This window comes from Megalopta genalis, chromosome 8 (assembly GCF_051020955.1).
Source record: "Megalopta genalis isolate 19385.01 chromosome 8, iyMegGena1_principal, whole genome shotgun sequence".
Lineage (NCBI taxonomy): Eukaryota > Metazoa > Arthropoda > Insecta > Hymenoptera > Halictidae > Megalopta > Megalopta genalis.
In genome coordinates this window covers 20490823-20505292 of record NC_135020.1, presented here as the reverse complement: position 1 = coordinate 20505292, position 14470 = coordinate 20490823, and the positions used below count along the sequence as shown (strand labels likewise).

At 39.0% G+C, this 14470-nt stretch overlaps 1 protein-coding gene across 1 annotated transcript in view; it reads right to left on the bottom strand.

Annotated features, from left to right (window-relative positions):
• nAChRalpha1 (nicotinic acetylcholine receptor alpha1) overlaps positions 1 to 14470 on the bottom strand; it is a 327417-nt gene that overhangs the window by 118893 nt on the left and 194054 nt on the right. Inside the window, exon 3 of the mRNA XM_076524379.1 lies at positions 11921 to 11965. Coding sequence (XP_076380494.1) covers positions 11921 to 11965 — 45 coding nt within the window. The remainder of the gene's footprint in view (positions 1 to 11920; positions 11966 to 14470) is intronic.

Below are 14470 nucleotides of genomic sequence, written 5' to 3'. Positions count from 1 at the left end.
AACGTAATCCTTTCATAACTTGCTAGCAGAGAAAGAAATTGTATATTTCAATATTCGTACGAAAATGTTACATAAAGATTAAAAGTAACTAATTCGCTTTGCTTTATAATAATGAAAAGGTCATAGTCATTTTGAATATAATGTATGCTTAGATTAAGAAATGTATTCGATCATTTTCTATGAAAGAGTCTTTATAATTGTAAAAACATTAAAGTAGAAAATGTGAAACCGGTCATTTTGACCTGCTCGGTAGATTTAGTGTCAATTATCGGCGCGCTACATTTATTAATTTACGTTCAAAAATTTACGTTTACCTTAACAGTACTACTTATTATAAGTAGACGTCGAATACAGCGATAATCAAGTAATTTTAACATTCTAAAAAAAAGAATATGCCTAGCTTTATTAGTTTCAGATATATTTTCTACGTAAAGAACTGTTTTAGAAATCCGTTCGCGAATACGCAATTTTAAAATGCACAACGTGTGTATGTAACGTGTGTATTTTTTATGAAGTCGATCAATATTCTCACTCCATCGAAGTTGATGATTGTAGACGTAAAAAAATACATATCGGATATTTGTTCGAGCATCGTATACTATTAACAACATATGTACATTTGCATATGTCGGTTATTTGACAACACGTTTGACTGACTTCCAAATATGCCATATACTCCTATATAAAATAAAACTTCCCATATTAAATTAAAATATGTTCCATATAAATTTTAAATTCGCAAAGAATTGAATTAAAGAGTGCATTGCTTTCATTATTAATTTGCGGACGACCGACCGTTTCGCAGAAACCGGGAAGATCAACACTGGGTTATGTGCGACCCATATTACATGCTCTAAATTAATGTATTTTAGAATTAATTACTCTGTGAAAAAATTACACATTAATTACTGATTATTGAATTACCATGCTGTTTAACGTCGCTAAAAGTTCACGTTCACTCATTGTTCAGAAATGTAGGCGATAATACAATAAGTTCTCTCTAATTGTCCCGCAGCTTGTAAACAAAAATGGTTTAGGAAGAGGAGATACGATTCCTCGCGATTCGCGGCTCGTATATAATCGCCGGTTGTCAACAACTATAAAAACGAGCTGCAACGCTCGAATAATCTTCCTAAACCATTTTTGTTGACAAGCTGCGGGACAATTAGAGAGAATTTACCGTACTAAGAAATAGAAGAAAAGTAGGTGACCTATTATTAACACGTTCCGTGCCGAGCTTTTTTTTACTCGAATCTTCACACTTTGATATTTTACTAAAACTTGATGTATTACGTGCAATTATTAATTCTCGTACACATAACAACGTAACAAAAACTTATCAACGACCATTCTTGCGGTGGAAATTGATTCTTCGGTTCTAAATTTCTTGAAAACAATTTGTTCAGTTCACTGAGTAAACATGCAAGCGTGTACCATCGATGGTACACGTGGCACGGAACGTGTTAACCTCTCGAAGATTAACACAACTACCAAATCAGTTAAAATGGCTGGTTTCTGACTTTTGCTTTCACAATTTTTGCTGTCATTAAAAATTTTTGGGTAAACTTCTTCAATCAAGCATAGAAATCGTAAAAAAGTTGAAACAAATCCATACCCGTCATTGTTATAAAATCATACAGCAATCAATCTATTCTGTTCAATTGCCGCAAATTTATCACCTTCGTCGCTTGAAATATTTGGAAGTCCAGTTTCATTTTCATTGTTACTGTAAATTTTTTCCTAATACTGTTTTCACTAAGTTTCGTTTGCTGATGTCCGCTGTAACATTTCACTAAATTCCGTCGAAATTTGCAGCCTCGTTAAATGTTTGGATCAATGTCTATAACGGCACCTTCCAATTTTTTCGGCAATTCAAGAGTTAAAGATCCTTTAGGAAGATTCACTGGCAACGCAAAATTCAAATCGCGTATAAAAAGTAACAGTGTTATAATTTACCGCGTAAATCGAGGGACGGGTGTACGAAAATTTCGTGTACCTGTCGGCGAGTTATAAAAAGTAACGGATTTCTCAGCGAAAAGCCAACTTCACGATGCACCGAGCGACGCAACGCATGATCAAACAATTAACAGCGTCGCGATACGTCGATTCTCTCAAGTCTTTAGAGACGAGGCGAATTGTTTAATGAGCCCGTAAAAATTTACTGTTCTTTCCTCCAACAATAAATGATGTCTCGGCGTGGTTCGCATTCAGATTCCTCGTCCGTCTGCCGGCCGTGAAAAAGACGTCTCGATGGGGGCCCGGTGTACGACATCGTAAAACTGCCACCGATCGGGCTGGGCAAAGAGAAAAACACGACGCCAATTTGCCGGCTATATTCTCGTACAACCGCGCCTGAGGAACCGCTTTCGATATCGGTCTCGAAAACTCTCGACGACCGCGACTCCTCGTGCCGTTGCAGCCGAGCAACGAGTATCGATCCACGATTACCCCGGGTGCATCGTATTCTATTCGCGACTGCCACTCGAAACGCTGTTTTCTATAAGGTGGCGCATGCAACTGTTTCCAGACATAGTTTTCTACTCAAGTAGGAACAGTTTCCCGCTTAGAGTTTCTGTCTATCGATACCGTTTTCGATAAGTACCGATAACATCGATATGTTACCGATACTTCCGTATAAGGTATTGCGAGCTAAAAGATATTAAGGTACCTTGTGATGAATTTATTATTTAATCAAATATTTTTATTATACTTTTATATCTGTACTGATTTTACAGATAACATGTTCGGCTGTAATCTGCTTCTTTTTTTAAAAGATTTCGCATTTTCGTTCGCGTCTAGTAATTCAGCTGAAACGATACACACCTAAAACCCGATACAGTAAATTCTCCCTAATTCTCCTTCAGCTTTTAAATCAAAATTGAAAATTTGGAAACAAGTGACACGATTATTCGAGCCCATTAAACGAGGTGCAAGACTCGAATAATCCCAAATTGCCTGTTTTTGTTTACTGAAGGAAAACTGAAGGAAAATTAGGGAGAATTTACTGTATTCTGTTATGTTAGCTTCTATTGTTTTTAGCATTTTCTCATTATTTTTCTGACTACGAATTCTTTTTAACATGTCCTGGTCGAAAAACTTTGATCAACACTTAGATCCCTCAGCTAAATATAAACATTTATAAAACAGCGTAGATTGATTAAAATGTGCACATTTACGTTTATAATGTAGAATTTACAATTTGGTCATTAGAATTTGCGATACTCGCGTTTATTACCTTTACGAATTTACCTTTTCATTAAATAAAGTGTAGGTAATACGTTTATACCGTACGCGGCTCATGTTAATTCCTGTCATAAAATAACTCCATGAAATGTTAATCTCACATAAAAGATCGAAAGTCTCTTCTTTTCATGTAAAGTAGAATTAAACCGAGACAAAAATCATACATCAGCTTTTCAGAGATGGTCGTAAAAGAGAGACATTCTTTTACAAGATTACATTGAAACGAACGTGGAAAATGGTTTTTTTAAAGACTCGAACACCGCAGTTTCCTTCAGCGTGTCGTAACAAAATCGGATCTTCGGGAAAACTAAATTGAAAAAGGCACGATAAAATAAAGATTTCAAGACTTCAAACGAGAGCAAGCGAAACGATGTAAGTATTTCTTAAATGACGGTATAGAGGTTCAGAGATCGATGATTTTTCGGTATAATTTAGCGATCCTTTAATCTCGTGGAGTGTGCCATCTTCATTACATTGTTGGAAAAATAAAACCGAGTTTCCTTTGCTTCCTTCCTTATTGATTAATACTAATACAGTATATAACCTCGATTATTCACACACGCGCGCACATATTGTACACGTAGATACATTAAATTCTTCCTAATTGACCCAATTCTTCCAGATTGTCCATTTTTGTTTCCAAGCTGAGCACCAGTTTGGGAGAATTGAATTACATCGAATCAAAGTAATTTATATATTACATTGAATATTATACAAATCAATAGGTTTAATCTAGCTTGAATCTAGCTAGAATCAAATAACTGTTTTATTATCCGAGTAATTCGCGTTTTCTTGATTAGTTTGGACAATCGTGTGCGGCGCTTTTGTTCATTCTATGTATGTTGAACTCTTGTTATTGATTTTAGTTGAAATATACTGTTCATTGTTACTGTAACAGTTTTTCTATTGTCAAACATTAAACCCCCATGTTAGCAAACATTATTACTATAACTTTACGTTCCCCTACATGTATTACTGAACTACGTAATTATAAAATGTATACGAAATTTTGCATTATAAGAAATGATTGTGTAACTAGAGCGACAGTTAAAAGCAGCGAATTTTTAAAAATACTGAAGGATAAAGGCATCAAATACAAGTCTAAACAAGAATTTTTACGGAACATTGTGGATTAGGCAACTTCTGCTCTATATCTGTAATATAACTGGTGCAAAGTTTCATTTCTCTTTTGCCATAATACATTTTACAATTTCCCAACGTAACCATTAACTATTCTGAATATTTCAGTACTCATAAATATTCCTTATACTATCTGAACTAGGATCCATTTTGTAGGATTAAGATTAATACCCTCAAAAATTATTCACTTTCAACTGAACAGCGCCGTTCACGGCACAAAAACTGCGTGACGATTTGAAGCCATATTTGAACACTCATCGTTTTTCAAGTATAGATAGCAATTTTTCATATTTTCATATATGGCATTTTCTCGATTTTTGAATAGAATCATTATTGGAATCATTATCAAACAACGGACATGTGTCCAAAGAAAATTTGGGATTTGTTGTTTGGGAATTCGCTTTCTGTGTGCAAAATTATATATTTCAACATTAATATAGTGAAATAAACTTCTTTTGTTATAAAACGATAACCTCATAAAGCTGCCAAATCCAAAATATTAATTTTACACAATTTTACGCTGACATCTGATGATTAAACACAAAATCATAAAATAAAAACTAGATTCATTGCGCGAAATAGTGAATCTAGTTTTAATCATTTTTTAATTCGCATACAAATAGCGCCAATTTAATAACAATTCAAACTTTGTGAAGAGTTTCAAAAAATCTGTCAAGAGTTGTAAGCATCGAACTTTTTTCATACGAAAGCTTAAACAATTGTTAAGAAGAGGTTTAAGTGCAACCTCTTGCAATCTTCGCGTGACCTTCGTAACCACGATTTTTCAGCCCCATCGGATGGTCTGACAAAAAAATGTTTCCTATCAAAGTTAATTGGTATTTAACCGACAAGAAATCGCAATTATTTAAATTTAAAAACAAATCGAGTGTTGACATCGAAAACAAGATCACTGATATATTTTTAAATGAAAATAGGTAATTTTAACTTCACAGTATTGTAGCCGACGTCGAAACGAATTCAACGACCTACTATATTATAACTTGAAATTTCGAGACAACGCTAAAATAATTTTGGTCACAGAAAGCGAATTCCTAGACCACTGCGGCGCGGCGGTCGGCAACGCGCGCGAAATTAAATATAATCAGGATGCCGCGCGGGCACCGTCGCGCGAACATAAAGCGAAAATCGATGCCGGGCTCCGCTGGAACGGGAACCCTTTTAGCCGAGCGCTCGCTTAGCGTATCCTCGCGAGCATAGGCGAGAACTGTCACGTTATCGGAAAGCTATCGGCCTCGAATACTCGGGATTTCGAGCGTGGCGGTCGAAATTTCGCTCGATTTAGGGGCTCGGGCTGGCGAAAATTCCCGCGTAACCTTTCGCGCTCGCGGATATCTCGAAATTTACGTATTTCCTCTCGCCGCGGTCCGCCGCGACGATTCTCGAGGAGTCTGCCGCAACCGGCGCGAAAGATACACGCCCCGAAATCTCGGAGAGGAAATTCGCAGCCGCGACGTTCGAGCACGTCGAAGATTGCCAGCTTATTTCGCTGTCAGGTGACGTCGGGCGCAAGAGGGAGCCTGATAGAAACGAGTGCTAACTTGAGGGAACATGTCGCGTGATGCGTTACCAATCTGATTTACCGTGACGATGACAACCGTCTTGTTGTGTTTTCCAGGAACATACGGCGACGATTGGGCGTGAACAATTTGGGCCAAGTTGTGCTCGGTTCTGGAAACTATCGGTGTTCATAAGTAGATCGTGGATCTTTATGTAAATTATTTCATTGCGAACTTGGTTCAAATGTGACGCAGTGAATGCGAAAGAGTGTAACTCGAGATGTGAAAGTCTCTGGTGGACGAATGAAAATGCATGAATGGAGAAGATAATTCTATGTGGATTTTTAATTAGTTATTGCAATTTCTGTGTATGACTAAATATTTACAGTTAATGTTACAGTCATTTCTCCACGAATGTCGCAGAGTTGGAATCGAAAGTGTATTTCAAGGGAGCACAAGACATGATTCTTCGAGCTTCGCGGGTCGCCTTTATGGTTGCACACATCACAAAATCTCATAGGAGAGAGAGATAGAGAGAGAGAAAACAAAATTCGGGTCATCGAAACTATCTAAAAAGGCAGCGGCCAGCATGCCTGTGTACGTTACTATAAATACATTGTAATAACAGAATAAAAACAATGACTCAACTTTTTCATTTCTAATTTTTTACCACGATTCGAAGGCAATTCGGAAGGCACGTGCCACGATTCTAAAGCAATTCGGAGGCTACATGCCACAATTAGAAGGCAATTCGGAGGATACATGCCACGACTCGAAGGTCACGTACCTAGTACTTATCACGTGCCTTGTAGCTCCGCGGTTTTTCTGACCTGACTCACACCCAAACAGACCATTTTGTGTTGTCTTCCGGGAATTCGAGTCAAAGGAGCTGCGGCGTGTACCGCATCATACACTTGACTGACTCCGACGAACCTTCGCATCGGCGTACGCGAAAAATCGATAAATCACATAAGCTTAGCAGTAGCACCGCAAAATTGTGACACTCGTGGAGAAATTGCTGCATTTGGTATTCGTTATTATAAATCCAGTAAAAAGCAGGAGTAAGTTAGATGTTATATATGTTACAGTGAAACACCGAAATCTGGAGAATGTCGACTTTCACCGGTGAATGTCAACATTCACATAGTCGCTTGGTGTATATCCGAAATATTTGCTAAATACCCTTATTTCTGACTTACACCGGTAAATGTTGACATTCACCATGCACCAATGGTGAATGTTGAACATGTTGGAGATTTATATTTTCTTCTCCGTAATAAAACGCCACAAGGGTGACGTAACTTTTTCGCCTCTCTTTCCGAAAGGAATGACCAAGAATTTAAAATACACGGTACATTCTACATGAGAAAAGAAAATAATAGTAATAAAAAAATTACTTACTTATGCGATTCAAATCTTATTTATTGCAACAACTTCAACTATTATGACACTTTGAATTGCACAAGAGTCCCTTGCTTTTACAACTGCATTTATTTGTGAAACACTTCCTTTTGCAATGACAGGTTTTGGACCTCCACCAGAGCATATCTGTGATTGTCGACACACACCGGAGAGGGTCCGAATGTACAACAATGCAATGAAATATTCGATCTTTCACCGACGTATTTGGTATCTGTTGACATTCACCGGTGAAAGTCGACATTCTTCAATTTCGGTCATTCACGGCAACATATATATAATAAGTTGAACGAAGTTTGGACGTAATCATCAGTATTTAATTGTTAAAAATCGTTTTTAATCTTCGTATTGTTTGAGATTACAGATACTCATTTTTATCATAAATGCATAAAATCCGCTGCGCCTTGATATGTATCGATAAATCGTGTTTCGCAAGGGCTTCATATTGCAGAAAATGCCAAAACTTTAAAATCGTGATAAGAATTTTCACGATGCGAAAAAAAAAATCAAAATTCTATTTTGTCCGTCTTCTGCAGTTGGATACGCGCTTCTCACACATTAATGTTTACGAAAGTGGATCAACATTTAAATGGGGAAATTAACAAAAAAGTTATCATTTTTTTAATATATCTCTGAAATAAATTTAGATATTTAAAATTGGATTCGACAGCTGCGTTTCTTGTTTAAAAAACGCGCAGCTTTGCAATTTGTGCCATCCTTCTGACTCTAATGGTTTCCGAGATATTCGATCAAATATGGTTTCAACCCTCAACTTTGAGGGCTGTTCTCATTTCTTAACATTTGGACAACGGGGTCCGGGTACATTTCGATCCAGAGCATAAATATTGATATTGGACTATTCAGTTTCTGACAATTAACTTATATTTTTGCATGTTTCATTAAAGTCTCGAGGAAAAAGTAACGCGTCTAAAAGAGCACCTTAATTCAATCATCCATGGTTTTCGTCAACGTTGGACACATAGCTACCCTCTTGAATCTGAATTAGCTCTGGGTTAAATCTTTCAGACGATAAAATTCACAAGGTCTGATTTAACACTAAATCTACCGACACTTCACGTATACTTATTCCTACCGCGACCGGTCAGATGACCGATCTTTAGCACAACTTATATTTTTTAATATAAAATGGAGATAATAGCCAATTTGATAGTGTAAAAATATAGTTTCTTTTATTCAGAAGTATACATATAATGTACGTCTTATTCGAGGTTTCGAATATGGAGGCTAAAATCATGCCACAACTGCATTACCTTTCGATAGTTTCTTCATAGTTTCAGAATTGAGTCTTTTGTGTCTCAGAATTTATATCTCTACTAATAGATATAAATCGTTCAGCCGGTTAAATGACCAGTCTCTCGTGGTAGATATGACAAACTACAAATTTTTCTCAGAGAACAAACAATAAGAAAAGAAATGAATATTGAACAATTTTAGGAAAAGTCGTATAGTTTAGGAAAAGTGAAGTTTAATGGCGATGCAATTACGTTGTACATAGGAAATTCTAATCGAAATTTTAAAAACGGTCATTTGACCGGTCTTGGTAAGAATAGTGTTAGGAACCTAAGCACCGCTATTTGTGTACATTTGTTAAATTTTTCGCAAAGTATAAAGTCGTTTAGTTCAACGCGTATAATAGATTTCATCGAAAACCAAAGAATCAGGGCGATATTTTAAATAATAACCGCAAACATTTACGTTCGTACCGGAGTTTCAGCTGAAAGATCAGGTCAATCGACGCGAGGATAATAAAAAAAAGGTCGGTCGATTGGCGTGATGAGCCTCTGTGGAATTAGCGGTCAACACGAAGCACAGTACAATCCGCAAAGCCGACAGCTTCGAAGAAAGCCCGTTTGTCGTCCAGCGATCGCAAACAATTCGGTCCCGGCCGGCCTGGTAAAGAGCAGCCGTTTCCGTTGGCAGAGAGCACCCTGGCCGCGTCTTGCCTGCTACCTTGTAGCTACCGGCTTCACCGGTTCGCCGCTTGGCAAGCATCGCTCTTCCAGGTCCGATGCAAGAAAAAGAGGCGCCAGGTCTATTGATGCGGACAAACGATCGAGACCGGAGCCAACCGAGGGAAGAATACCGAGAGGAAAAACCAACGTGCCGAGCTTTGCCAATTGCCCGGCTGCTGATTCCGGGCAGACGGTGTCGGCAAAAAAAAATTAGTCCCAGGCTAACACGGCCAGCTATCAATCTACATTGATACCGCGAATTTCGCACCGAGGTGAACGGAGTCACGGTGCCTGTTCTACGAAATTACGTTCGGACGTCGAACGCGATTTCAATTAGGATCCTCGGCCGAGATAAGCTCGCAGATCCGCTCGGATCCACTAGATATCTTGTAACGCGCGAAGTCGGAATTGAAATTGGGTTACCGGCGGCCTACGAGCCGATCGGATCTCCTCTCTCCTCAAATATTTTGGACAGCGATACGGGGGACAGGGATCCTCGCCGAACGGCAGCTCCAAGATGGACGTCTCGCAAAGAGACAGACAAAATGGATCAATTACCATCTCGCGACTCCGATTCGTCGTCAACAGGCACGGAAATGAAATTCGGCTGCTTTGAAATTCCAAACGTTCCCCTTTGGAAAGGGAGGATCCGGTCGATCAAAGCGACGCTGCCCGTCCCCGGATTTCCCTCCCTTTCCTCTGTTTTATCTATCCTGTACCCCGCCTCTTTGCCTTGCCCAGCAGCTATCGTTATCGAGAAAATCGCGTTTCTCTGGTCCGCCGAACTACTCTTCCCCGAATCGTCTCGATTCGAGTCGAGTCGAGTCGAGTCGAGTCAAGTTGAGTCGAGTCGAGTCCAGTCGAGTCGAGTCGAGTCAACGCTCCTCTCGTTCTACGCTTCCGGCGAAAGGAGTTGCATCCCCTACGGCAACGGGGAGTTGTTTCGCGAATCGAGAACATCACGGTTCGTTAACTTCGACGAGCAGATTCGTGCGGAGACAGCAGACCATTGGATGAGAAAATAGAAGGACAGGACCGTGCGTTTCTTCTGGGAAAAGAAGCTTCACGGTTTCAAGCATGATTACCGATCGAACTGTGCCACATGTGTTTTATTTTTATGTAGTATTGTTACACAGAATTATAACTTTCGTAGCTTTCACGACAATCTGGAACTTTGGCCAGAGAAGTGGCGAGGTAAATTTTCGTTGAAAAGAAGGTTTCGTGATTATTACAGAAGTTCGGCAATCCGAAAATTCCGATATCTTCGAAACTATGCAAATTCGTTCGGGTGCATTAAAGAAGTTCCGTAGTATTTTTATCATCGGGTGAAAACTTTTTATCATCCTTCAGGGTGAGAACACCCCGTATGTAGATAGGCGTTCCCCTATTTATCTATTTATCTTCAAAATTATCTTAAAAATTGCAGTAGATATAAAAAACAAATGGTTAGAATAGAAATTTAAGAATTTTTTATGCTTTTTAAGGAGATATTATTAAAACGATGAAAATTGATTATTTAACTAATAATATTCGCCACTACGGTCATGTCTATGTTAAACTTATCAGACAATGTAGTTTCTAAATAACTTTAGCCAAATCTTGACAAAAACTTAAGTTTCGAATTTAAATTTAAAGTCTTTAGCGTATAAGGCACTAAAATTTCAGTATATTGAGACATTCATCATTATATTTCGCGATGATTAGTAAATTTCTTATTATTTCTATTCGAGACTCTAGTCGGTAACTATATTACAATCTTTTACACGATTGTTAACAACAATAACCCATGCATCATTACTATGCACCAGAGTTGAGTATATCCAAATGAATTCTTTTTAGTCGCGAATATTTTATTGAAATATTTTATTATTCGTCACAAGTAATTCAATCTATTTATTCGAATAATTCGACAAATTCGAAAAAGTAATATGGAAGAAATAAATCGATGAACTATAAAAAAAAAACACTTTGTATTCTATCATTTTGATTGAAATCTACTATTTTTCGTATGAATTCCTGTACGGATAAATTCTTATTCGGATAAAATTGTGTACGCGAATGAATTCTTATTCGAATAAAAATTATTCAAATTTGTATCGAGATCAAGTTTCATTCGACTGAATATTTATTCGACATTGTCGAACAAAATTTTATTCGTCAGTCGTGATCTTTTATCCGTCATCCGTATAGAAGTTTGCCCAACTTTGCACTAAGCACAGTCGTTAATTACCAAACTGCAGATCTTTATGCGAAACAAAATTGTCTGCATCAATTGTAAATTGTAAATATAAGCAGTAGTCAATTAGAAGTTTCCCTCTGCCTTTAACAATCTTAATAAATCGAGAACAACGTGTTAACGTTCTTATACTCCTTCAATCTTCTCACCTTCTACTAATTTTTTTCATAAATCCATAAAATCCGTTGCACTGGTTGTTACTATACGCGCTCCTTACAATTAGCATCCTATAAATCTATCGAAATCATAAATACGCAAGGACTCACAGTTTGCTTATAATTCGCTTGTTTTTCGCGTATCCCTGTTCCCTTAGCGTAGGTCGTTAATGGATTCGTCCCGAGCCAATGATAATAAATATCAACTAGAGACCGAGGGTAGATGTAATTACTTACTTGTTCCACCCAAACGTTCGTCGTCATGATCTGGTTCTTCAGGTTCTGGAAAAGAAAGCAAAAAGAACGGAATGAGCATCGTATTTCCAGAGTGCACTCCGCAGTCTCGAGTGTTTCTAGTTACCGGTGGGACGGATTTATTGGGTTTTTGAAGAGATGCCGAGCCGACGGTAGGTGAAGCGGAAGAGAAAGGAACCTCTTCCCGCGATCGAAAAACCCAACAAATCATCTTAACGGCGTTACGCGGCTGTCTGACCCATCGTTCTGTCATCGGTCTGTCGTTGTTCTTGTCATCGTTCTGTCATCGTTAGCTTGTAAACGCCGAAATAAAAAACCATTCGCGAACACGGGGACGCCCTGTCTCTGCAAAACTGTGTCGCGCGAAAATACGCGGCGAGAAATCGGATCCGGATCACCTGTCGCGGCGGGGAGCGTAAATCTTCCCCGTTGCCACCTACCGTTGCGGTATCCGTTACCACCGGCGCGAATATCGCGGCGCGATCGATTCGATAGAACGGTGCGAAGTATTAATATAACCGGTGGCGCAACCGAGTTCGCTGAACTCATGCCGTGTAGATCAACAATGCCTAGGTGATCAGCATCTTGTGTTCAACAGACTCGACCGAATGAACGTGCCCCGATCGCACAATGGAAATCAAAGCCAGGGAACATCGTGCCGCGATCGTATCGCCTAAGACATCTGTAATCGTGCTCTACATGCGTACATACATATGCAGGTCGTATATACGAAATCACCGATATTAATGTCGATTCCTGTTCACGCGTTTCGAACTTAATCCCCTTCACAGTGCTCTGGAAACATTCATTTTCTCTCCCGAAAACCCTTTGAAACCTCGAAATTCAAAAGATTGGAAATTCGATTAAATGGTTTTATTTGTTCCTTACGCAATGCTGATATGCGAAATGATGTATTTTCATGAGCGTATATTTTCCGGCTAATTTAACCCGAGAAAGATAACCTACGTCGCAGAGGCGCCTGCGAAATAAACAACTGACTGCACCGTTTTCATAGAGGTCTAGTGATTTAAGTTTAAAATTACTTAAAATATAAAAAAATATAATATAAATGCATTTTATTTTTACAATAATGCCAAACCTTTAAAATGACTAGATTAACTTAAATAAATATCCATTGTTAGTATAAAATTGACGCCTTAGAAAAGCATGCGCCTCTGAAGCGTATGGTTATCTTTTACGTACGTTGTCATATGGTTATCTTTCTAGGATTAATGGTGATATAAATATATTTCATCATGTCAAAAGTTTTCACTTGTTGATTATTTATTTTGACAAATTTATGACATATTTAGAACATATATGTATAAATCAAGCATAACCTTTTAGCTGCATCGTTGTTAAATATACAGGGCGTCCTGAAATTATATTATTTCCAGGAAATGAGAGGTTCCCGAGGTTACTTGAGGTAACTTTTTCCATAGCGAAAATGCAATCCGCAGCGTCGTTTACGAGTTATTAACGAAAAACAGCGACCAATGAGAGGCGAGATCAGCTGACGGCAAGACTGCCGAGCCAATTAGTAGAACTGGACTTCGTCCGCTGGTCGGCTCGGGCGCTTCACGCTAACCGAGCTCGCCTCTCATTGGTCACTGTTTTTCGTTAATAACTCGTAAACCAAGCCACGGATTGCATTTTCGCTAAGGAGAAAGTTACTTCAAATAACCTCAGGAACCTCTCATTTTCCGGAAATGCCATAATTTTGGAACACCCTTATAATCATTATTACGGATAATAGCAATGACGAAAATTGTAGTGATAATGCCTGGTGAATCACACTGTGTACAGTGTTATAGTTGCATTTCAATAGGACCTGATAATTTCGTTTGTAAACATTTTTGGAGATCAGCTTTCGGCTTTCATTCTGATTGCGGGGTGCTCCAGTTTTTAATGAATGCGATCTGGTTTCTACGCGGGGCAAAGGAATCCCCGGAGATCGTATAGACGTTCGATTTCTCTCTCGCGAAAAAGAAGAGCGTCGTCAGGAATGCGCGGAACAAATCCCTTGATCCTGCAATTAGATTCCAGTTTTCGACAAAGGTTTCCCTTGCTTGGCCCGCGAGGATTTACAGAGACGTCGCGCCGGTGCCTAAGATCCGGCGACGCGATCTGGGGGTTGTTCTCCCAGCCCTCCGGCTTTCCTCGGTTTTCCCCGGGAAAACTGCAGCGCGGGACAGGAAATAAGAGGATAGACCGAGATAAGCCGTCGCGGGACAAAACCTACGACTGTTTTCGCAGAGAGGCGAGAGTTATGGTTCCGACGAGGATACCGTCACCTGGATTAGAACCGACTATTCTGCTAGCGCCGCAATTACACTCCCGGATCTTAACCTTCCTCTTCATTTCTTTTAGCGCGTTTCGCGAGCACAGAAAACATGAAGACGTTACAACTAACATTTAACGCGGACCTGTGCGGTTATGTGCTCGAGCATACGTGCACGCAGACCTCTCTGTCTCTTACCGAGATACGTATTCTGACTGAACCGCAGGTGTATCCCATCTTTTTCTTTCAGA